We start from the raw sequence: 26895 nt of genomic DNA, 5'->3' as shown, positions 1-26895 counted from the left end.
TGGTGTATAGAAATGCTAATAATTTTTGCATGTTGATTTTATACCCTGAAACTTTACTGAAGTAGTTTATCTGGTCTGGGAGTCTTTTGGAGAAATCTTTATGGTTTTCTAGGTATAGAATCATGTCATCAGGAACAGAGATTTTTTTTTTTTTTTTTGAGACGGAGTTTTGTTCTTGTTGCCCAGGCTGCGGTTCAATGGCGTGATCTAGGCTCAGTGAAACCTACACCTCCTGGGTTCAAGCAATTCTCTTGCCTCAGCCTCGCAAGTAGCTGGGATTACAGGTGCGTGCCACCATGCCTGGCTAATTTTTGTATTTTTTAGTAGAGACAGGGTTTCACCATGTTGGCCAGGCTGGTCTTGAACTCCCAACCTCAGGGGATCCACCCGCCTCGGCCTCCCAAAGTGCTGGGATTACAGGCATGAGCCACCGCACCCGGCCGAAATGCATTAACTTCATTGTTTACCCAAAAGTTATTCGGGAGTTGGTTGTTTAGTCTCCCTGTACTTGTGTGGCTTTTAGAGTTCCTCTTGGTATTGATTTCTAATTTTATTCCACTGGAGTCTAGGAAGACGCTTGATCTGATCTAGTTGTTTTTTAATTTATTGAGACTTGCTTTATGATCAAGCTGATGATCAATGTTAGGGAATGTACCATGTTCATATGAGAAGAATATATACTCTGTGGTTATTGAGTGGAGTATTCCGTAGATATCTATTAGGGCCATTTGGTTGAGAATCCAATTTAAGTGCAGAGTTTCTTTGCTAATTTTTGTCCTTGATGATCTCTCTAGTGCTGTCAGTGGGGTACTGAAGTCCTCCACTATTATTGTATGGCAGTCTACCTCTTTTTGTAGGTCTAGCAGTATTTGTTTTATAAATCTGGATGCTCCAATGTTGGGTGCATATGTATTTAAGATAGTTAAATCTTCTTGTTGAATTGAGATCTTTATCATTTTGTAGTGCCCTTCTTTGCCTTTTTTTAAAAGTATTGTTGATTTAAACTCTGTTTTATCTAATACAAGAATAGCAACCCCTGCTCTTTGTTTTCCATTTGCATGATAGATCTTTCTCCATCCCTTCACCTTCAGCCTATGAGTTATTACCTTTGAGATGGGTCTCTTGATGACAGCAAAAGGATGGATCTTGTTTTTTTATTCCAATTTGCCACTCTATGTCTTTTAAGTGGAGTATTTAGGCCATTTACATTCAAGTTTAATATTGATATATGAGTTTTTGTTCCTTACGGTAGTGTTTGCTAGTTTCTTTGTAGTCTCAATTGTGTAATTGCTTTATAGGGTCTGTGAGCTTTGTATTTATATATGTTTTTGTGGTAGCAAGTATCATTCTTTTGTTTCCATGTTCAGAACTTCTCTGAACATTTCTTATAGCTCTGGTCTGGTGGTGATGAATTTCCTTACTGTTTGCTTGTCTGGGGAAGACTTTGTTTCTACTTCATGTATGAAGCTTAATTTGGCAGGATATGAAATTCCTGGTTGTCAGTTTTTTTTTTTTCTTTAGGGAAACTAAAAATAGGCTCCCAATCACTTCCAGCTTGTAACATTTCCACTGAGAAGTCTGCTGTTAGCCTGATGGGTTTTGCTCTGTAGGTAATTTGGCCCTTTTCTGTAGCTGCCTTTAAGATATTTTTCTTTTGCATTGACTTTGGATATTCTAATGCCTGTGTGCCCTGAGGATGGTCATCTTGTATAGTGTCTTGCAGGAGTTCTCTGGATTTGAAATTTCTTTACTGAATTTTTCAGTTCCAGCAGTTCCATTTGTTTTTTTTCTTAATATGGCTACCTCGTCTTGCATATCCTGAATCGTTTTTCTGGTTTCTTTACATTGGATTTCAACTTTCATTTGGATCTCATTGAGGTTTCCTTGCAATCCATATTTTAAATTACTTATCTGTCTGCTTAGGATCCGTTGCTAGAGAGCTATTACAATCCTTTGGCGGTGTGAAAACACTTTTTGTACTGCTAGAGTTCTTGCACTGATTCTTTCTCATCCAAGGGAACTTTTGCTTCCTATTTTTGAATTTGCTATCATTTCCATGGGACTTTTTCTTTCCTTCTTTTTTTTCCCTTGGGTGCTTTACTGTGGTGCATGTTGTGTGTGATCATTTAGCTTTGTTTTTGGTGCTTTCAGGGGGCCAAGGTGCTGTACAGATTACTTGGTAGTGGATAGCTTCTATGCCATAGCTTTCTCAGATGCTGCTTTTTGTAGTGAGGTATTAGCCATTAGAGCTAACAATCTCCTATAGGGTTTAGGGTGCAGAGGTCCCTGTGGACTTATCTTAAGGGCTAGAACTAAGCCCTTCTGTTAGCAGATTTTAAATTTTATGATGCAGTTCAGGATACACACCAGTAGATGGCACTCAAGAGTAAGAGACAGCAGGTACGTTGGTGCCAGGTAGAAGCACCTGCCCTGATGCAGGGGTGGTGGGAAGAGATTATATTAGGGTGCACTCGCACTCCTGATCCTGTGCCGGCAAGAACATGATCAGCTTCTCTTTTGTGCCCTTGTTATAGGGCTCCTGACCTTCATTTCATAAGGACTTTGTCCTTTGGTTCCCATGAGTATGCCCCTCTGATAGCTACCACTAAAATGGGTTTGGGTTAGTCTTTTCCCCCAGACCAAAGCAGGCAACTCAGTGATTTGTCTGTCCCTCCTTGCCGGGACAGTGCCACTCTGTCGGGAGAGGGAGTTGAGCCTCGCCCTTGGAAAAAACCCAAGCGGCACGTGACTCACTTGCAGTAGGGGTGGAGCCACCATGAAAAGCATGAAATATGCTTTGTCCAAGTGTGCGCTAGCTGGCCCCTGGTGGGAAATAGCACTGCTGCATCCGCAGCACTGTAGGTGTGGGGGAAGGGTGTGGCAGGAGATGATCTTCTCTCCATGTCTAACCCTAATCCTATCTACCATACTGTCCAAAGCAATCTATAGATTCAACACAATTCCTATAAAACTACTAATGTTCTCTGTCACAGAATTTAAAAAGCAATCCTAAATTTCATATGGAAAAAGAACCTAAATAGCCGAAGCAATCCTAAGCAAAAAGAATAAAACTAGAGGCATCACATTACCCGACTTCAAATTATACTAAAAGACTATAGTAATCAAAACAGCGTGGTATTGATACAAAAATAGACACGTAGATCAATTGAACAAAATAGAGAACCCAGAAATAAAGCCCACACCTACAACCAACTGGTCTTCAACAAAGTTGACAAAAACAAACAATGGGGAAAGGACACCCTATTCAATATATGGTGCTGGGAAAACTAGCTAGCCATATGCAGAAGAATGAAACTGGACTCATATCTCTCACCATATAAAAAAATTAACTCAGGATAGATTGAAGACTTAGATGTAAAACCTCAAACTATAAAAACCCCAAGAAAACCTGGGAAAAACTCTTCTAGACATTATCCTAGGGAAAGAATTTATGACTAAGACCTCAAAAACAATTGCAACAAAACCAAAAATTAATAAAGGAGATTTAATTAAATGAAAGAGCTTCTGCACAACAAAAGAAACAATCAACAGAATAAACAGAACCTACAGAATGGGAGAAAATATTTGCAAAGTATGCATCCAGCAAAGGACTAATATCTAGACTCTATATGAAACTTAAATCAACAAGGATAAAACAACCCTATTTAAAAGTGGGCAAAGGGCATAAATAGACACCTCTCAAAAGAAGACATACAAGTGATAAAAAAACACATGAAAAAATACTCAACATCACTAATCATCAGGGAAATGCAACTTAAAACCACAATGAAATACCCCTTCACACCAGTCAGAATGGCTATAATTAAAAAATCAAAAAATAACAGATGTTGGCAATGATGCAGAGAAAAGGGAACACTTATATACTGTTGGTGGGAATGTAAATCAGTTCAACCTCTACGGAAAACAGTCTGGAGATTTCTCCAAGAACTTAAAATATAACTACCATTTAACCCAGCAATCCCACTACTGGATATCTACCCAAAGGATTTTCTTATATTTATTTTAAATTGTTTTATCAAAAGACAACTGCATGTGTGTGTTTATCACAGCACTCTTCACAATAGCAAAGACATGGAATCACCCAGGTGCCCATCAATGGTGGACTGGATAAAGGAAATGTAGTACGTATACACCATGGAATACTATGCAGCCATAAAAAAGAAAGAAATCGTGTCCTTTGAGTAGCATAGGTGAAGCTGGAGGCCATTATCCTAAGTGAGTTAACGTAGGGACAGAAAATCAAATACTACATGTTCTCACTTATAAGCAGGAGCTAAACAATGGCTACACATGGACATAAAGATGAAATCAATGAGCAGTGGGGCCTCCAAAAGGTGAGAAGAAGGGAGGGGGGCAAGGGATGAAAAACTACTTATTGAGTACTATGTTCACTGTTTGGGAGATGGGGTCACCATAAGCCTAAACCCCAGCATCACACAATATACCCATGTAATAAACAATATATCCATGGGCCGGGCACAGTGGCTCATGCCTGTTATCCCAGCACTTTCGGAGGCCAAGGCAGGTGGATCACCTGAGGTCAGGAATTTGAGACCAGCCTGACCAACATGGCGAAACCCCATCTCTACTAAAAATACAAAAATTAGCCGGGCATGGTGACATAAGCCTGTAATCCCCGCTACTCAGGAGGCTGAGGCATGAGAATCACTTGAACCTGGGAGGTGGAAGTTGCAGTGAGCCGAGATCGTGCCACTGCACTCCAGCCTGGGCAACAGAGCAAGACTCTGTCGCAAAAAATAAATAAATAAATAAATAAACATGCACATGTACCTCCTGAATAAAAAATAAAATAAATAAATACAACAAAGTAAGACTTTATTTACTTTGAGTAGGAGTCTCGCTCTGTTGCCCAGGCTGGAGTACATTAGTGCAATCATGGCTCACTGCAGCTCTTATCAGTAACAGTTTTACAGTGTTAGGTTAAGTTCTCAAATACTTAAATATTCATCCAAGAATTATAGATCTATATAGAAACACAGCTGGAAGGGGCTTTCATAGATTTCTAGGCTTATGCTTCCATAAACTTCACATATGTATACATGTTGTTATAGAAAAAGAACAGATTCTTGTCACACGACCAGGAAAAGATTAGGTCTGCAGACACTTTGAAGGGTGAGGGGAAAGGAATTTATTGGCCAAAAAGGAAAAAGGAAAAACAACTCAGCAAAATGAGATTGAGTCCTGTTAATAGGCTCTCCACCTCACTGACTGAACCCCAGGTACCACCCAGGAACAGGTCAGTCCAGACTCCTTCCCTATACAAACGGGGTGAACTTCCCGGGGCCCCACCCCATCCTCCCAGTGCGTAGGTGGACATTATTTAGAAAGAATCAGTCGGGGGTAGGGGAGTAGGGCAGGCTTCATCTGGGACCAGCAGTCCGGTTTTTCAACCTTCAGGATGTTTTAGGCTTGAAGGTTTTCAACCTTCAGGGGTTTCGCAGGGGGACCCTTGGCTGTCACCCGCATCTGTCAATATGTTAGATGCTTTCACCTATACTAATTCCAATCCTGTATCTTAGGTACTATTTTCCCTATTTTACAGATAAGAGAACTGAGGATAGTAAAACTTACATGACTTAAAGTTTATATATCTAATTTGAGGCACAGTCCAGTTCTGCTTTACCACTTTACAACACCATAGACAGCATCAGAGAACTAGATGAGTAGACACTAACAATATCTTATATTTGTAAAGCATTTAATAAGTTACAAATTATTTCTAATATATTATTTAACCTTCACAACAACCTTAAGTTACACAAAATGGGTATTATTAAAACCTCACTTTATAGTTGAGGAAACTGAAGCTCAGAGAGCAATTAAGTAGTCTAAGATCATATTGACAGTAAATGACAGAGCTGAAATCCTGAGGTTTTCCTCAATATATCTATAGTCCTCTGTGAAAGCAAAACCATGTCAGAAATGAGACTAAGCATAACATGTAAAAGTTTGGTATTTGCTTTTGGAAAATCACCAGTCATAATAAAATTTTTTTTCCAAAAGGAAATTTTTTATATTTATAAAAATGCAAATATTATTCTTATCACTCTCCCACTCCAAACCTTTAAAGATCCTGGTAATTATTAAAGTTATTTCCAATGAATTACTAATGCAAAAGACTCACAAATTGTTCTGCATATAGTAAAGAGTTATTACAAGTCACTTACAGGAAAGTAGGTTTCCACAATTTCAAAATTCAGAAATCCAATTACAATCCATACCAAGAGGGTGGCAATGGAAACAAAAACAATAAAAGGAACAAAATAGCCACTGAGTTTGTCTGCAAACTGCTGGATAGGAGCCTAGAATTAAAAATAACAACAATAATAATAAGAAGAAGCATATCAAAGTCTTTTCTGATACTGAATGCAGAGTATATTTAGTAGTTAGCACAAATAGAAATATTTTAACAAACTTCATGTTAATGGCCAGGTGTGGTGGCTCACACCTGTAATCCCAACACTTTGAGAGACTAAGGCAGGATGATAGCTTGAGTCCAGGAGTTCGAGACCATCCTGGGCAACTTAGGGAGACCCTGTTTCTATAAAAAAAATTTTTTTTGATTAGCTGGGTGTGGTGGCATGTGCCCACACACAGTCCCAGCTACTCGGGAGGCTGAGGCAGAAGGATCGCTTGAACTTAGGAGGTCAAGGGTGCAGTGAGCCATGATGGTGCCACTGCACTCCAGCCTGGGCAACAGAGTGAGACCCTATCTCAAAACAAAAACAAACAAACTCCATATTAATGCAACTAAAATTTTTATTGGAAAACGTAAAAACTAGGTGAAGATTTATACTGAGAAGGCTTTAAAGAAAATAGTTTGTGTTTCTCCTAGGGAGTTAAGTTACCTTTGATGTTTGTGCCTCTTCCACAAGTTTGACAATTTGAGAAAGGGTTGTGTCTGCTCCAACATGTGTTGCGCAGATAAGCAGTGACCCGTTCTGGTTAATGGAACCAGCAATCACTGTGCTGCCAGGTTTCTTAGCCACAGGCATTGCCTCCCCTGTATGGAGAGTAAAGATAGATTTAAGGAGCATAAATGATCACTATCATGAAACATATCATTATTTGTTACTTGTCAAAAATATCTAGATATAAAATAGAATCTGAACAAATGCCTAGGTGAAAGTTGCTTTCCCTTTTTCCTTATATCAGTTCTAGGCCAATGCCAGGAATATAAACCTTGAACTGGAAGAACCTGTATGGTAGCTCTTGTTGGCAGATACTTTTAGAGTTTCACCCTAGTCCTAGAACATTGGTTCTTAACCTGTTCTCAAGGAACATTTAGAAATGTGGGAGGGAGTTTTCGTTTGTAATAATGACTGCACGGGATGGGGAAGGGGGTGCTACTACTTCGATTTAGTGTGCCAGTGCCAGGGTCAGGGGCACTGAATTGTACTACAGTATGTAAGAGAGTCCCCGAGAACTAAGAATTGCCCCATCCAAACTGGCAATAGCACCCCTATTGAGAAACACACAGTCTTGTTGGGCACAGCGGCTCATGCCTGTAATCCTAGCACTTTGGGAGGCTGAGGCAGACAGATGGCTTGAGCTCAGGAGTTCGAGACTGGGCAACATGGCAAAACTTGATCTCTACAAAAAAATACAAAAGTTAGCCAGGCATGGTGGCATGCGCCTGTAGTCCCAGGTACGTGGGAGGCTGAACTGGGAGGATTGTTTGAGCCTGGGAGGCAGAGGCTGCCATGAGTCAAGATTGTGCCATTGCACTCCAGCTTGGGTGACAGGGTAAGACCTTGTCTCAACAACAACAACAACAAAAAAAAACAAAAAAGAAAGAAAGAAACACACAGTCCTAAATTATTTCCACATGGTTCATAAACTGAGCTTCTTCTAGGACTATCAGAGAGTTGAGATTGGAAAGGTATCATTTTGATTCTGCTTCAGATTGGCCTTAGTTACCTAAAATTTCTAAAACTATGCCAGGCCTATTCCCTTAGAGTAGACCCTGATGTGGAAAACCTGGACTCGCGTCATAGCTCAGATTAGACCAGTCTTTACAGCAGGAAGGGCAGAATAGGTATTTGCCCAGGAAAATTTGCCAAAGTCCATCAAGTCTACAGGAAACTGAGACAACTTCCTTTGGTTATGCATTCTAGCAGCTAATAATCTCCAGTGATAAAAGTCTTCAATAGTTGATACGGTTTGGCTCTGTGTCCCCACCCAAGTTTCATCTTTAATTGTAATCCCCACATGTTGAGGGAGGGACCTATAATCCCCACATGCCAAGGGAGGGAGGTGATTGAGTCATGTGGGGGCATTTCCCCTATGCTGTTCTTGTGATGAGTGAGTTTTCACGAGATCTGATGGTTTTATAAGTGTCTGGCATTTCCCCTGCTGGCACTTCTCTCTACTGTTGCCTTATGAAGAAGGTCCTTGCCCCCTTCACCTTCTGCCAAGATTTTAAGTTTCCTGAGGCCTTCCCAGTCATGCAGAACTGTGAATCAATTAAATCTCCTTCCTTCATAAATTACCCAGCGTTGGGTATGTCTTTAGAGCAGTGTGAAAACTGACTAATGTAGTAAATTGAGTAAGTTGTTACCACAGGGAGTAGGACACTGCTATAAAGATACTTGAAAATGCGGAAGCGACTTTGGAACTGGGTAATGGGCAGAGGCTGGAACAGTTTGGAGGGCTCAGAAAAAGACAGGAAAATGTGGGAAAGTTTGGAACTTCATAGAAATCTGTTGAATGGTGTTAGGTTTTTTTGTTTTTTGTTTTTGTAACAGAGTTTCGCACTTCTTGCCCAGGCTGGAATGCAATGGTGCAATCTCGGCTCACTGCAACCTCTGCTTCTTGAGTTCAAGTGATTCTTCTGCCTCAGCCTCCCAAGTAGCTAGGATTACAGGCATGCTCCACCACACCCGGCTAATTTTATATTTTTAGTAGAGACGGGGTTTCACCATGTTGGTCAGGCTGGTCTCAAACTCCAGACCTTAAGCGATCCACCAGCCTCAGCCTCCCAAAGTGCTGGGATTACAGGCATGAGCCACTGCGCCCAGCCAAACTTGTTGAATGGTTTTGATCAAAATGCTGACAGTGATGTGAACAATGAAGTCCAAGCTGAGGTGGTCTCAGATGGAGATGAGGAACTTATGGGGAACTGGAGTAAAGGTCCCTCATGCTATGCTTTAGAAAAGAGATGGGTGGTGGCCGGGCGTGGTGGCTCACGCCTGTAATCCCAGCACTTTGGGAGGCCGAGGCCAGCTGATCACGAGGTCAGGAGATTGAGACCATCCTGGCTAACACGGTGAAACCCCGTCTCTACTAAAAAATACAAAAAATTAGCCGGGCGTGGTGGCGGGTGCCTGTAGTCCCAGCTACTCCAGCGGCTGAGGCAGGAGAATGGGGTGAACTGGGAGGCAGAGCTTGCAGTGAGCCGAGATTGTGCCACTGCACTCCAGCCTGGGCGACAGAGCGAGACTCCGTCTCAAAAAAAAAAAAAAAAAAAAAAGAAACAAGAAAAGAGACGGATGGCATTTTCCCCCCACCCTAGAGATCTGTGGAATAGTGAGCTTGAGAGAGATGATTTATGATACCTGGCAGAAGAAATTTTTTAAGCAGCAAAGCATTCAAGACATGACCTGCATTATTCTGAAAGCATTCAGTTTTATGTGTTCACAAAGAGATGGTTTGAAATTGGAACTTATGTTTAAAAAGGAAGCAGAGCATAAAGGCTTGGAAAATTCACAGCCTGACAATGCAATAGAAAAGAAAAACCCATTTTCTGGGGAGAAATTCAAGCGGGCTGCAGAAATTTGCATAAGTAACGAGGAGCCAAATGTTAATCGCCAAGACAATGGGGAAAACATCTCCAGGACATGTCAGAGATCTTGGCAGCAGCCCCTCCCATCAAAGGCCCTGAGGCCTAGGAGAAAAAATGATTCTGTGGGCTGGGAACCAGGGCCTCTGATGCTCTTTGCAGCCTCAGTGGCATCGTATCCTGCATCCCAGCAGCTTCAGCTCCAGTCATGGCTAAAAGGGGTCAAGGTACAACTCAGGCCATTGCTTCAGAGGGTGCAAGCCCCAAGCCTTGGCAGCTTCCACGTGGTGTTGGGCCTGCAGGTGCACAGAAGTCAAGAACGGAGGTTTGGGAACCTCTGCCTAGATTTCAGAGGATGTATGGAAATGCCTGGATGCCCAGGCAGAAGTCTGCTGCAGGGGAGAAGCCATCATGGAAAACCTCTGCTAGGGCAGTGCAGAAGGGAAATATAAGTTTAGAGCCCCCACACAGAGTCCCCAATGGGGCACTGCCTAGTGGAGCTGTGAGAAGAGGGCCACTATCCTCCAGACCACAGAATGGTAGAGATCCACCAACAGCTTGTACTGTATACCTAGAAAAGCCACAGACACTCAACACCAGCCAGTGAAAGCCGCCAGTGGCAGGGGCTGTACCCTGCAAAGCCACAGGGGTGGATCTGCCCAAGACCTTGGGAGCCCACTTCTTGCATCAGCATGACCTGGATGTGAGACATGAAGTCAAAGGAAATCATTTTGGAGCTTTAAGATTTAATGACTGCCCCAACGGATTTTGGACTTGCATGGGGCCTGTAGTCCCTTTGTTTTGGCCAATTTCTCCCATTTGGAATGGGAGCATTTATCCAATGCCTGTACCCCCACTGTATCTTGGAAGGAACTCGTTTTTGATTTTACAGCCTCATAGGTGGAAGGGACTTGTCTTGTCTCAGATGAGACTTTAGATTGTGGACTTCTGAGTTAATGCTGAAATAAGACTTTGGGGGACTGTTGGGAAGGCATGATTGATTTTGAAATGTGAAAAGACATGACATTTGGGAGGGGTCAAGGGTGGGATGATATGGTTTGGCTCTGTGTCCCCACCCAAATCTCATCTCAAATTGTAATCCCCACATGTCGAGGAGGGGAGGTGATTGAATCATGGGGGCGGTTTCCCCTATGCTGTTGTCATGATAGTGAGTGAGTTCTCATGAGACCTTATGGTTTTATAAGCATCTGGTATTTCCCCTGCTAGCACTTCTCTCTCCTGCTGCCTTGTGAAGAAGGTCCTTGCTTCCCCTTCTCCTCCACCATGATTACAAGTTTCCTGAGGCCTCCCCAGACATGCGGAACTGTGAGTCAATTAAATCTCTTGGCTTTATAAATTACCCAGTTTCAGGTTATTTCTTTATAGCAATGTGAAAATGGACTAATAGCATAACTAAAGCCACAAAGTAAATCTGAGGAAATTGATTTAATACAGTCTTAAAAGAACTTATTCTCTCTGTTCATAATTTAGTTATTCATAGCTTCTACAAAAAGTGCTTCATCTTTCATGTCTATTTTTCTTAACATTTTGGTCATGATCCTTTGAAAGAACATACCTGTGATGAGGGACTCATCTACCATAGAATGTCCTTCAATAACACGACCATCCACTGGAAATTTGCCTCCTGGAACTACTTTAATGATATCTCCACGTTGTACAAGTTCCACATCCACTTGTTCTTCACTGGATATAAGTTAACATAAAAAGCACCATGATAATATGCTTCCTACCCTGACCTCTCCATGTAAGCTCTTTAGTTCACGTCAAGCTTGTGGCTCCATAATTACTGCCAATGGAAGCTAGAACCAACATTTAAACTAGGAACTAGTATGTCAGTCTTGCTTACTGTTAGTGAACAGCACAGTAGCTAGCACAAAGTAGGCACTCTATTTTTTTGAACAGTCATTAAATTAAAAATGAAAGTTTTAAAAAATAATGTAATGGGTTTCATTTAACTAAAAATTTCTTTATTATGTAACTTTGCCTAAACAATTTTATTAGTATAAAAATGAGAAATACAAAAGAATGAAATATAATCAAGTCTTTAGCTTTATCTTCCAATTTACAAGTAACATAGGAGTTATAGAACAAGTTAAATGAAACCAAAAGGAAACAAAGGATAAATTCACATTGTGGGATATTCTACAGAACAACTGATGGCTATTTCTTCAAGTCAATTGTTTTGTGGGGAGGAGGGAAGGAAGGACAATGAGGAGAAGGAAGGGAGGCGCTGTTTTAGATTAAAAGAACATAAGCCATATGATAGTCAAATGCTATGATGCATGGATCTTGTTTGAATTCTATTTCAGGCAAAGAGACTTAAAACATTTTGGAGACAACAGGAGAAATGTGAATATGAATTGGGTCTTAGGTGACATTAAGGAATTAATGTTCATTTTGTTAGGTACAATACGGTAGTATAGTTATATCAGAATATATCCTTTTTTAGAGATAACACAGAATATGTAGCCGTAAAACAATATGACTGAAATTTGGTTTAATACTACTGCAACAAGAAAGACAGACAAAATGGATAGATGAAGTATGGCAAAATGTGGATAATTTTTATATCTGGGAGACAGATTATGTGAATTCATGATAGTCCTTTTTCTACTTCTGTATATATTTGAAATTTTTCTTAAGAAGTTAAAAAAAGAGAAGAGGGAAGAGTGAAGATAAATACCTGAGGAGGATATTATCAGAATCAAGAGTTACAATAGTTGCTTCTGTAGCTTGTAGTGAAATTAACTTTGCAAGAGCCTCTGATGTTTTGCCCTATAAATTAAAACAAACACATTGAAAATGCTAAGGAAGAAAAAGTTCAGGTCTTAACTAAAATAAAAATACAATCTTTAGCATTTACCCAAAAGACAGCTTTAGGAATATTAATTTGTTTAAAAATTAATATGAAAATGTTTCACTTCAAAATGTTTGAATGTTTCACTTCAAAATGTTTCACTAGAAAATGTTTCACTTCAGAAAGACGAAGTACACAAAATATTTTATTATTTATTTATTTATTTATTTATTTTGAGACAGAGTCTCACTCTGTTACCCAGGCTGGAGTGCAGTAGCATGATCTCGGCTCACTGCAACCCCTGCCTCCTGGGTTCAAGCAATTCTCCTGCCTCAGCCTCCCGAGTAGCTGGGATTACAGACGCGCGCCACCATGCCTGGCTAATTTTTGTATTTTTAGTAGAGATGGGGTTCACCATGTTGGCCAGGCCGGTCTCAAACTCCTGACCTCGTGATCCACCCACCTCGGCCTCCCAAAGTGCTGGGATTACAGGCATGAGCCACCGCGCCCAGCCTAAAAGTACACAAAATATTTTTAAAAGTATTATTAGGTATAATTTATGAAGAAATTATATAAATTAATAAGAAAAACATGAACCCAATAAACACACAGGCAAAGGACATATATAGGCAAATCATTCAAAAGGAAATATAAACATCCGATGATGAAAAAATGTTTATCCCCACCATTAATGGAAGAAACACAAACTAAAGTTACCCTGTAATACCATTTAATGTCTATTAACTTAGAAAGAATTTGGGGGGGGATGCAATGCTGGTGAAGTTGTAGTAAAAATACTTCACTGACATACCCCTGCTGGCAAAAACTGTTACAACTTGTACCATGAACCAGAGAAATATTTATGCCCTTTAACCCAGTAAACACATCCTTTGTAATGTCTTCTAAGATATTAGCTCAATGGAAATGACTATTAGACATGAGTATGTTCAATGCAGGATTATCTAAAAATAAAAAGTTAGAAACAATCTAATGGTGAAAAACACCTGAATGGTTTATTAAATTAAAGCAAACTGATGTGACAGACTTAGTCAGAAATATTAGATAATAATCTAGACTGCAAAAATGGTGAAAAACTTTATAGTGTTAAGGGTACAAAGTAGTATGAATACTACATTTGCAACTCTGTTAAGTAGAAAGGTATGTAGAATGGAATTAGAAAATGATTTACATTATAGCAAGGGAATATGGGTGAATTTTTTCTATCATTATTTAAAACCATGTGGTCATGTCAATTTTTCAATTAATAATGTAAGTAAATAAGTGATAAGTATTTCTCATTTGTCTCTCTCTCTTAAAATAAACAGACATACTGTACTATCTACAGTATTAATTCCATATTTGGTAAATCTTCTAAACTGATATTTAACTTAAAATATTGCCAAAATGAAAATACGTCTTTCAGTAAATGGTTAACTACATAAAAGCATGTATTTCCAATGATTGGCCTAAAAAATACTAAGGTCATTTATCCACCCAACATTTTAACAAATGTCACCCTTTCTTACTTTACCTTTGCTATATGTTCCAGCCATCGGCCTAGTGCAATAAACACAAACAGCATAGGGGGTGTGTCAAAGAAAGTAATAGGGTTCACTTTGGCTCTCTCATACATTGCAACTAGAAGAATAATCAAAGAGTAGGCAAATGCAATGGTGGTTGCCAGCACAATCAGTACGTCCATATTTGCTGTCTTATGCTTCAGTGCTTTATAAGCCTGAATGTAGAAGTACCAGCCTCCGAAAAACTGCAATATAGGAATGATAATCATTGAATTTTAAAAAATGCTGAAATTCACATATATATCTCAATAACTTAAAGTATCAATAGTCACTTTCTTTGGCTTTTAGCTAATCCATAAACACTAAAGGGAGATTAAGCCAAAACAATCGTGTTTGTATTTCAATAGATGTACATGCAGAGGGAGGTATTCAAATTGTTGCACAAGCCTGTGGGGCTATCATCTATGATCCAATGGATATTCCATAATACAAGGAAAATCAGATATTTCTTCCTTTTTTTTTTTTTTTTTAAGAGACAGTCTTGATATGTTGCCCAGGCTGGTCTCAAACTCCTGGCCTCAAGCAATCCTCCTGCCTCAGCCTCCCAAGTAGCTGGGATTACAGGCATGAGCCATCACACCAAGCAGATTTTTCTTTCTGAGGCTAGCAAAAACAAGAACTAAGAAAGGAATTACATTTTCTCAAGGATTTTTTTGTATAAAACTCACCCATCTTTCCAAAACTCAAACTAACTGGTATATCACAAGCTACGAAATCTGTTGGCCGTTTTTGTTGGTAAATATAACTGGAAAGCTTATTTCATTAAAACAGAGAAACTAAGATGTTTTTTAAAATCATTATTGCCTTTTATAAGGATCAGATAAAGGAAAAGATTTATTTGATAGAAGTATTCTATTCCAAAGTAAAAGTTTATCTCGAAAAAAGAGTTTAAAACATACAGAAAGTAATGAACTGAAGTGCCAGGAAGAAATAACAAAAATAAAGTCATTGAGCTGGGTGCAGTGGCTAGTGCCTGGAAGTCCCAGCTACTCAGAATGCTGAAGCAGAAGGAATGCTTGAGCCCAGGAGTTCAAGACCACAGTGAGCTGTGCTTACACCACTGCATTCCAGCCTGGGTGACAGAGCAAAACCCCATCTCTAAAAAAAAAAAAAAAGATAAATAAAAATTTAAAAATAAAATAAAGTTATATACAGTAGCAGATATAAATACCAAACCCAAAAAACTTGAACTCTTTCTTAGGGGTTAAATGGCAACTATTATCTACTTAAATAACTACCCAGTTGAAGATTATTTTTGTAAAGCATATGGCATAAAATGATCAGACTTCTAGCTAACATCAGTTTTGTAGCTGAAAATAAACCTTGCCTGCCAAATTTTGCTTATTTTTTATTATTAACAAATATATTTGCTAACAATTCACTTGCCTGTACAGGTACACACAATAAAAAGGACAGCAAATTCATAACAGACAATCCTGGAAGAATCTGGCGCTCCAGGAACATAGAAGAATGAAGGTTGATCATTTCTTCTTTACTCATGTTTTGATTATGATGAAGAGTTGCAAAGTGGTGGTCCATAACCATCATATATATCATCAGCCCCATTACAGGAATACAGAAAAACAGACTCACAAGAAAAGACCGTCTCCATCTTATATGGAAAAAATAAAAAAAGAAAAATCATGGTCATAAATAGCTAATGGGTAAAGATTCTACGTACTACAGAGAGATATACATTGTGACCATTTCATCCAGTATAAGGATGATATTATAAAAACTGACATGCAAAAAAAAATTTGTAATAAGTAGTCAAAATCTGTTTTTTACTGACACTCCAAAGTACTTACTGTCTTATTTCTCGTTTATGATCTAAGTGACTTGCTGACCGATCCTTCTTGACCAAAGAAGCTTCAAAACCTAAGCTCTAAGGAAATTCATGAGAAAAAAATTATTTCACTGAACATATAAATATTGTATAGAGAAATTCTAAGCCATGGTATTGTCATTAAGAACAGTTCAATTACTGAGGGCAAGTCACTCTGGGGAATACAAAGATGAAGATGTGCTTCCTGCTCTTGATTGCATTTGTTTCCAATCTTTCATCAAACAAATAAATATTTCCTTAATGCTAGTTAATATGTATCCTATATATAAGAGTTTAACTCAAGTACAACTGTCCTCAGTAGAGGTTCTCATTAATAGGCCATAAAAGCTAGCACCAGGCCGGGCACGGTGGCTCATGCCTGTAATCCCAGCACTTTGGGAGGCCAAGGCGGGCAAATCACAAAGTCAGGAGTTCGAGAGCGGTCTGGCCAACACGGTGAAACCCCATCTCTACTAAAAATACAAAAAAGTAGCTGGAAATAGTGGCAGGTGCCTGTAATCCCAGCTGCTCGGGAAGCTGAGACAGGAGAATCGCTTGAACCCAGGAGGCGGAGGTTGCAGTGAGCTGAGATCGCACCACTGCACTCCAGCCCAGGCGACAGAGTAAGACTCTGTCTCCAAAAAAAAAAAAAAAAAAAAAAAAAAGCTAGCACCATACTAAACATATTATTCAAGGCCTTGCATATGCAGTATTTAGTCTTGTTTTATCAGAAAAAGAACATGAACAAAAATCATTTTCCCCAATAAAACAAAGTATAAAAAGGAAACTACCCCTAAGCAAGACTTATCTGACCATAGATAGTAATACACATTACATTTCCAACTGCTAGGGGAAATGCTGCCATCTTACATTTGTTGGCAGTGCACAGTGAATAGAACAAGCATGAGCTTTTGGAGTCAGAGTAATTAGGCTCAAATCCCAGTTATGACAGTTATTAGCTATGTGACTTTGGATAAGTAACTTAACTTCTCTTAACCTGGGTTTCCTCACCTCCAAAATGAATATGACCACATTGCTGTGGGAATTAAGGGTTGAAGCTTTGCAATCTTGGTAACTGGCACATAGCAGGTACTCAGTAAAACTAGTTTCACAAAAATGGTAATGATAATGTCATCTATACTAATAGGATCTTAACTGAACTAATAAAATGCTTTAAATCACTTGAACACCAATTCTACAGCATACTGAAACTTTTAAAATACATTCACATGTATTAACACTTAAGATTTATTGAAGAACACAGGATGAATCTGTCACAAGGAAAGGATTGTGTTTGTTTGTTTGTTTGTTTGTTTTAGAGACAAGGTCTCTCTCACGGTAACCTTCAACTCCTGGACTTAAGCAATCCTCCTACCTCTGCTTCTTGTGTGATTAATACTATGGGTGCGTGGCGCCACACCTGGCTAATTATTTTAATTTTTGTTGCAGAGACAGGGTCTCGCTACATTGCCCAGGATGGTCTTGAACTCCTGGCCTCAAGTGATTGTGCCCTCTAGGCCTCTCAAAATGCTGAGATTATAGGCATGAGCCACTATGTCCAGCTGGGTTTAGTCTTTTAAATTTCTTACTTTAACTTAAAAATAGGTCTTTTGTTTTGACCTAACAAACAAAAAGCCATTAAGCAGGATCCTTCACTTTCTTAGTAACTAATATGAATCTTATTTATAACAAATTATACTTTATTCCCATTTTCTAAATATTTTAAGTGTTTTGTGGTTCTAACTTGTTTGCTCCTGATTAATAGTGTAAATGTACCTTTGCCTAACTTTTCCTGAAAAAGACCAAAAAAAAAATGCAGACACGTTTACATTAAATTTTGAGACAGATCTTGTTTGAAGTGTTCAAAGGAGTTAGATTTTTTTTTCATTGCCTCTATCTGATGCAAACCAGAAATGATTCACGGGAGTGCTGATTAAATAGGTAAGAACACAGAAACATAAATTCTTGGCACTTACTTCAATTGTATGGATAATATCTCTAGGACCAATAATTTCTGGGTCATATTTAATATGTGCTTTGTTGGTTGCCAGGGCCACGGAGCAGTATAGGATCCCTCTGTGTTTTGTGAGACTAGACTCTATTTTATGTACGCAGGAGGCACACGTCATTCCCCTCACCTGTTAAAGACAAAGCATTTGTTCTTCAGGAATATACTTTTTCCACCATTAAACATGAGTTATCACTTTTTTTTTTTTTTTGAGACAGAGTCTCTCGCTCTGTCGCCCAGGCTGGAATGCAGTGGTGCGATCTCGGCTCACTGCAACCTCCGCCTTCCAGGTTCAAGTGATTCTTCTGCCTCAGCCTCTCAAGTAGCTGGGGTTACAGGCATGTTCTACCATGCCTGGCTAATTTTTTGTCTTTTTTGTAGAGACAGGGGGTTTCACCATGTTGGCCAGGCTGGTCTCGAACTCCTGACCTCAAGTGATCCACCATGCCCAGCCCGAGTTACCACTTTTTACTAAAAGGACTCATGGGATTGCCACACAAGATCTTAATTGCACTACTAGTATGCTTTAGATATGATCATTAGGATACCATTTTTATACCACATTGAACAAATATATGGTCCCAGATAGAAGAGGATCTCATTAAAAGTCTCCAAATTCCTGTCACTACTACTCAGTGATAGAGGATTTGACATTTATTATTGTTTCTTGTATCCAGTCTTGCTTCCCGCTGGATTTTTTTTTCATCCTGCTGAAGTATATAATCACTAGTATAGCTTTCAGTGAAATTAATGGATGGCAAAAGTGTTTTGACTTTGTATGTCTAAAAATGTATCTTTCCCTATATCTTGAGTGGGGTTATAGTTTAGCTGGGCGTTAAATTATAAAATGGATGGGCATGACTTCTAGAATGACTGCGTGAGGAGCTCAGCAAATCCTTTCCTCAAAAAGCAATGATAAAACTGACAAAAGTATCAAAAAACAGCCATTGAAATACTCTGGAAATTGACCAAAGGGCATACCACAAATTAAGAAGGATTTATTCAAGAATATCTGCTGAAGGTATATCAGTGCAAATGGTGCAGTAAGACCTCTAAAATTCTCTCCTCTGTAAAAGCAATGAGAAAACTGGCAGAAATTGTAAGAACCATCTTTTTCCAGAAATCTGGAAATCAAACAAAAGCTTGCAGCAATCTAGGAAGCATTTATTCAAGAAAACAAGATGAAGTACAAAAAATAGAATGAATAAGACATAGTATTTCATAGCAGAACAGGATGACTATAGTCAATAATAACTTAATCATACATTTAAAAATAACTAAAAGAGTATAAATGGATTATCTGTAACACAAAGTATAAATGCTTGAGGGGATGGATACCCTATGTTATATGATGTGTTTGTTACTCATTGCATGCCTGTATCAAAACGTCTCATATACCTCATAAATACAGGCACATGCACCTATGCTGTACCCAGAAAACTTCTGTGCTCTAAACAACACCGCCAAGGAAGAGGCAATACCAGAATGGGAGAAAATATTTGAAAATCATATATCAGATAAGGGACTTGTATCTAGAATATATAAAGAATTCTTACAACTCAGTAATAAAAAGACAAACAATCCAATTTAAAATGGGCAAAAATGGTCGGGCGCGGTGGCTCACGCCTGTAATCCCAGCACTTTGGGAGGCCGAGGTGGGCGGATCACGAGGTCAGGAGATCGAGACCATCCTGGCTAACACAGTAAAACCCCATCTCTACTACAAATACAAAAAATTAGCCGGGCGTGGTGGCGGGCGCCTGTAGTCCCAGCTACTCGGTAGGCTGAGGCAGGAGAATGGTGTGAACCCGGGAGGCGGGGCTTGCAGTGAGCCAAGATCGCGTCACTGCGCTCCAGCCTGGGTGACAGAGCGAGACTCCGTCTCAAAAAAAAAAAAGGTAAAAATTCAAATTGTTTCTCCAAAGAACATTTATGAAAGGCCAATAAGCACAAGAAAAGATACTCAACATTATTAGTCATCAGGGAAATGCAAATCAAAACCAAAATGAGATACCAGTTCACTTCCACTGGGATAGCTATAATAAAAAGGTAATAGCAAGTGTTGACATGCATATGGAACAATTGGAACATCAATACAATGTTGGTGGGGATATGAAATGGTACAGCTGCTTTAGAAAACAGTCTGGCAGTCCCTTAAAAGGTTAAATATAGAGTTACTAGATGACTTAGTAATTCCACTTCTAGGTATATCCCCAAGGGAATTAAAAACATAAGTTCACACAAAAACTTGTATATGAATGTTCATAGCAGCATTATTTATAATAGCAGCAATATTAATAAAGTGGAAACAACCCAATTTTCCATCAACTGATGACTAAATCAACAAAATGTAGTATATTCATACATTGGAATATTATTTGGCAATAAAAAGGAATGCAGTAATGATACATGCTACAACATGGATCAACCATGAATACACTATGGTAAATAAAAGAAGCCGGTTACAAAGGACCACATATTATATTATTCCATTTATATGAAATGTCCAGAATAGGCAAATCTATACAAATACAAAGTAGATTAGTGGTTGCCTAGGGTAGAGAGAGTAGAACCAGTACAGGTAAGAGATTAGGACTAAAGAATGACTACTAATGAGTTTTATTTTAACGGGGATGAAAATGTTTTGAAATCAGATAGTGGTGATAGTTGCACAAGTCTGTGAATATACTAAAAACCACTGGGTTGTACACTTTAAAAAGGTGAGTTTTATGGTATTTCAAAAAAGCTATTATTTTTTAATCCTTAAAAACATATAAAAACCTACTCATTCTTTTTCATTGTTTTTAATAGCTACTCAGTATCCCATGATATGAATGTATCATAATTTTAGTCCCTAATGACTGAAATTTAGTTTTTCCTCATATTTTGCTATTGTAAACAATAGTATAATGAACATCTTTGCATACATGTCATTTCATACATATGCAAAAATGTCTGTTGGATAAATTCCTACAAGTGGAACTTCTGAGGCAAAGGCTATGTGCAATTTCACCTTTGACAGATATTGCCAAATTCCTCTGTTGGCATCTTGTATCAATGTACACACCACCAGCAATACATGAGAGATCAGAAACACAGTGTTAACAAAATTGTTAACTTTACCAATCCAATAAGTGAAAATGGTATTTCAGTGCCATTTTAATTTGCTTTACTCATTACGAATGAAGTTGAACATCTTTTCATGTTTAAGAAGTATTGTTTTTGCTTTTCTGTGAACTGTCAGTTCATATCCTTTATCATAGAAAAGAAATTTTGGGGTGCTGACGCTTGTCTTATTGAGGTATAAAAGTTCTTTGTATATGAAAAAATTAACCTTCATCTATGATATGAATTATAATTATTTTAATTGCCTTTTGACTTTCCATTTGGTGTTTTCCTCCCAAGAAGAAATGTTTAGGTATCTGAATTCATCAATCTATTAATCTTTTCTTTTATTGGTTTTGTATCATATTTTAGAAAAACGCTTCCTACTCCAATATTGTTTTTTTCTTCTTTTTTTTCTTTTTCTTTTTTTTTTTTTTTTTTTTTTGAGATGGAGTTTCACTGTTGTTGCCCAGGTTGGAGTGCAATGGCGTGATCTTGGCTCACTGCAACCTCCACCTCCCGGGTTCAAGCGATTCTCCTGCCTCAGCTTCCCGAGTATCTGGGATTACAGGCACGTGCCACCACGCCCGGCTAATTTTTTGTATTTTTAGTAGAGACGGGGTTTCACCATGTTGGCGAGGGTGGTCTTGAACTCCTGACTTCAGGTGATCCACCCACCTCAGCCTCCCAAAGTGCTGGGATTACAGGCATGAGCCACCGCACCCAGCCTCCAATATTGTTTTAGAAATGAATTAGATGTTATCATTGGGAAAAGCTAGATGAAGGCTACATGGAAATTTTCTGTACTTTTTTTTACTTCCTTGTGAGTCTAAAATTATTTCAGTGATGTATTGATGGATTGATGTATGATAAAGCAAATATAGTAAAGTATTAATTGTAGAATCTAGCTGGTGTATATAGGATATCTACTGTACAATTCTTCTGACTTTTCTGTATGTCCGGAAGTTTCATAATATTGAAAAAAAATGCTCCAAATATTTCTTCTAGTAATTTCATGGTTTCATTGTTTACATTCAATTTTGGGAGGCAGGCAAGGTCTCACTCTGTCACCTAGGCTGGAATGCAGTGGCATGAACACAGCTCACTGCAGCCTCAACCTCCCAGGCTCAAGCAATCCTCCCACCTCAGCCTCCCAAGTAGCTGGGACTACAGATGCACACCACCACACCTGGCTAAATATTTACTTTTTAAATTTTTTATTTTTATTTTTATTTTTTTATTTTTTGAGATGGAATCTCACTGTGTCGCCCAGGCTAGAGTGCAGTGGCGCAATCTTGGCTCAGTGCAACCTCTGCCTCCCAGGTTCAAACAATTCTCATGCCTCAGCCTCCCGAGTAGCTGGGATTACAGGTGCATGCCACCACACCCAGCTAATTTTTGTATTTTTAGTAGACACGGGGTTTCACCATGTTGGTCAGGCTGGTCTTGAACTCCTGACCTCAAGTGATCTACCCACCTTGGCCTCCCAAAGTGCTGGGATTACAGGCGTGAGCCACCATGACTGGCCTAAATTTTTACTTTTTGTAGAGGCAGGGTTTCACCTGTTGCCTGGGCTGGTCGTGAACTCCTGGGCTCAAGTGATCCTCCCACCTCAGCCTCCCAAAATGCTGAGATTACAGGCGTGAGCCACCACACCCAGCCTACATTTGAATTTTTGCTTAAACTGGAACTTATTTTGGTACAAGATTAATTTTTTGTTTTAATTTTTTAAGTTATACAAATAAATTTAAATACATTCTAGCTGTAAAAATTTCAATGTTGAAAAGATGCAAGTTTCTCTTTGATCTTCTCCCTCAATCCCGCTCTCTTCCTGAGATAAACACTGTTAATCATGTGTATATACTAGTCCTTTCTCTAGGTGTTTATATACATATGTAAGTACACATACATGTAGTTTTGCATTTTTTACTAAATGAGATTATGCCATAAGTATTACACTGCAACTTGTTTTGCTTAAGTAAATAATACGTCCTGGAAATCTTTACTTGTCAGTTAATATTGATCTATTTTACTCTTTTAACATCTGTATTGTATTCTATAATATGTCTATACAAAATTTATTTAAACATTCCCTATTAAAGGACATTTAATATAGATTGGTTCTAAATTTTTGCTCTTAAAATTATATAATAAATATAATCTTATGAATGTTCACATTCCTTTTTTTAAAAAAACAAAGTCTCATTCTGTCACCCAGGCTGGAGTGCAGTGGTGTGATCTCAGCTCACTGCAACCTCCGCCGCCTGGGTTTAAGTGATTCTCATGCCTCAGCCTCCCAAGTAGCTGGGACTACAGGAGCACACCATCACACCTGGCTAATTTTTGTATTTTTCATAGAGATGGGGTTTCACCATGTTGGCTGGGCTGGTCTCGAACTCCTGACCTCAAGTAATCCACCCACCTCAGCCTCCCAAAGTGCTGGGATATACAGGTGTGAGCCACCATGCCCAGCCCTATATGATCATATTCCCACAGGAAAGAATCCTAGCAGCTGATTTGCTGGGTTGGAGAAAGTGATCACTTTAAACCAATATGCCTTACACAGGTTTTATGACTTTATAAAATTTGAGTCTTTAATGCACTGGAATTTATTCAATTACATGCTACTAGATAGGAATCATATTATATTTTAAATGTTAATTTTCATTTACTCATTCATACCCAATTCTTTTTTGGTTAATAGAGATACGACAATTATCTTTTTAAATTCCATGCTTGAAGAGTACCATTAGATCATACCTTATCCTTCCATTTTCCAGTTTCCTTAATTTTCATCATATTTTCCCCACCTTTAATTATCTTCACAACTCTTCTCTGAACCTTACCAAGTTTTTTTTCTGGAAGTTTTATTAATCACACAAAAAATCTTACTTACAACAAGTTCCAAAACACCATCTCCTTCATCAGCATTTTCTATCACAGTGGCTCCAAATCCAAGTTCTCGGATGAACTCTGCTATCATTGGGGGTTGTATAACAGCAGGATTATACCTTACTTCTGCCTTGCCAGCCATCAGGGCCACAAGTATAGAATATATTCCTAAGAGCATTGATAAGAAAAACAATACAGATAACATTCTTTTTGAAAAGAGTAATGTTATAATTACTTTTTAGTATTATCAAGTATGAAAGGATTTCTCTTAAGTATGAAAGGATTTGAATCTGGAGAAATTTAACTTTTATACCAGTCTTGACCCCAAACAATTAGAACTATTCCAAAACATAGCCTGATTTTTCTTAAACTTTTTATTACGGAAATTTTCAATTATGTGTGTGTGTGTGTGTGTGTGTGTGTGTGTGTGTGTATAAGAACATAATAAACCTGACGTACCTATCACCTTGCTTCATAATACTTGGCTAATCTTATTTCATATACATTCCTACACCCTCCACTCGCTGCTCTCTACCTGGATTATGCTGAAGCAAGTCCCAGACATCACATCATTTCATGTGTAAATATTTAAATATGTATCTCTAAAAAATAGACTCTTTTTTAAAAACCATAATACCATTTTCACACCTAAAATAATTATTCAATATCATCAAATATCCAGGCAGTATTCACATTTTTACAATTGTCTTATAACTGTTTACTAGTTCAACAGTTTTTTGTTTGACTTGGATGCAAATTAGGCCTATGAATTGAAATTGCTTGAGACTGTATCTTGTAAATATAAAGCATTTTTAGAAATTAATAAGACAGAGTACTAGAGAAAGGGACTCGGCTGGGCATGACGGCTCATGCCTGCAATCCCAGAACTTCGGGAGGCCGAGGAGGGCGGATCGCTTGAGTCCAGGAGTTCGACACCAGCCTGGGCAATATGGCAAAACCCTGTCTCTACAAAAAAAAAAAAAAAAATACAAAAATTAGCTGGGCATGGTGGTGCATGCCTGTGGTCTCAGTTACTCAGGAAGCTGAGGTGGGAAGATCACTTGAGCCTGGGAGGTGGAGGCTGCAGTAAGCAGTGTTCATGCCACTGCAATGCACCATGTGTGACAGAGTAGGATCCTGTCTCAAAAAAAAAAAAAATAGAGAAAGGAACTCATGCACTTATGAAATCATAATTGTAGCAAAGAATCCAATAATATACCAACATACACATTATAATATTATCAAATAATAGTCATTTATTTAAATTATCAGGTTTTAGTGTCTGGCACACAGTAATCTAAAAAGCTCTTATTCCTAGAAAAAAAGTCCCACGCAACTTGTTAACCAAAAAAAGGAGTTCATTTTATGGCAGTCATGCTGTTCACTAGTGCAGACCTTTTTTTTTTTAACAACCATTCCACTTTTCTAGGCCAGCTATTGCTGTCATTGCCAGGAAGAAAATTAATTCTACATAGCAAAAATAGAAGCTCTTTCTAGGATTCTGTGGCATTTGATGGCTACCTGACAGGGAATGGGGATCAACAGTCCATAGGTCAAGTCTGAGGTTTGATAAAAAAAGAAAAAATGATTAAATATTAATTTAATAGCTTTAAATAAGTAAACAGGATAGTGGGGGTTGTAAGGGGAAGTGGGGATGGTTAATGGGTACAAATAAAAAGAATGAATAGGACCTAGTATTTGATGGCACAACAGTGTGACTATAGTCAATCATAATTTAATTGTACATTTAAAAGTAACAGAATATAATTGAATTGTTTATAACACAAAGGATAAATGCTTGAAGAGATGGATACCCCATTTTCCATGATGTGATTATTATGCATTGCATGTTTGTATCAAAACATCTCAGGTAACCTATAAATATATATACCTATTATATACTCACAAAAATTAAAAATTAAAAAAGTAGATAAACGTATACACAGTGAAAAAAAGAAAAAATACCTAATATAATCTAATTTTTCTATATAAAGTGCTTACATTTTGGGCTTTGTTGGTATCAAACAATTCAGGTGATCAGTTAATGGGAAAGTGTCAGTAATATGGGAAAGGTATAGAGAAAGTAGGAAAAAATCTTTTTGCTTCAGCTGAATGTAATCTATGGGCAAACAGAAATAGAAGGGAAAATTTGATTTTTCAAATGTGAAAAACATAAGTTCAATACTTTTGTAAATTGCAGATAATTTAAAAAAACTCTTCAAACTATAATAAGAACTCTTTCTGTTCATTTTTTAAAAATATAATGCAGGGCCAGGTGTGGTGGCCCATGCCTGTAATCCTAGCACTTTGGGAGGCTCAGGTGGGTGGATCACTTGAGGTCAGGAGTTCAAGACCAGCCTGGCCAACATGGTGAAACTCTGTCTCTACTAAAAATACAAAAATTAGCCAGGCATGGTGGCACACACCTGTAGTCCCAGCTACTAGGGAGGCTAAGGCAGGAAAATCGCTTGAACCCAGGAGGTAGACGCTGCAGTGAGCTGAGATGGTCCTACTGCACTCCAGCCTGGGCAACAGAGTGCGATTTGTCTCAAAATATAAATTACATATATATTTATATATTATATTAATATACATTTATATATTTATATATAACATATATTATAAAATATATATAAATATATATGTATGTTGCAGACTAAACTGAGAGAAGACCAATGCTACTTAGTTAAAAACAAAATGAATGTAGTGACTCCAGCTAGGCTAAAGTTATTTCTAACTGGGCTAAGAGGTTGTAAAGGGGATAATATGGAAGTAATTGGAAAAATCAGCTTAACAGACTTAAAAAAAATTGTAACTGGCATAGGCATTGCTTGTCTCATGAAG

The 26895-nt window shown here is 38.3% G+C and overlaps 1 protein-coding gene across 4 annotated transcripts in view; it reads right to left on the bottom strand.

The window, feature by feature from the left end:
- ATP7A (ATPase copper transporting alpha) overlaps positions 1-26895 on the bottom strand; it is a 137706-nt gene that overhangs the window by 23082 nt on the left and 87729 nt on the right. For all 4 annotated transcript variants that reach the window (XM_008978125.5, XM_003824407.5, XM_063601824.1 and 1 more), the window contains 9 exons: positions 24056-24219; positions 18023-18184; positions 16030-16106; positions 15608-15833; positions 14173-14406; positions 12528-12619; positions 11400-11527; positions 6891-7045; positions 6210-6344 (listed from right to left, as the gene is read on the bottom strand). In XM_008978125.5, the coding sequence (XP_008976373.1) occupies positions 6210-6344; positions 6891-7045; positions 11400-11527; positions 12528-12619; positions 14173-14406; positions 15608-15833; positions 16030-16106; positions 18023-18184; positions 24056-24219 (1373 nt within the window). The remainder of the gene's footprint in view (positions 1-6209; positions 6345-6890; positions 7046-11399; positions 11528-12527; positions 12620-14172; positions 14407-15607; positions 15834-16029; positions 16107-18022; positions 18185-24055; positions 24220-26895) is intronic.

The sequence above is a fragment of the Pan paniscus genome, chromosome X (genome assembly GCF_029289425.2).
Source record: "Pan paniscus chromosome X, NHGRI_mPanPan1-v2.0_pri, whole genome shotgun sequence".
NCBI lineage: Eukaryota > Metazoa > Chordata > Mammalia > Primates > Hominidae > Pan > Pan paniscus.
This window is presented reverse-complemented; position numbering and strand designations above follow the sequence as displayed.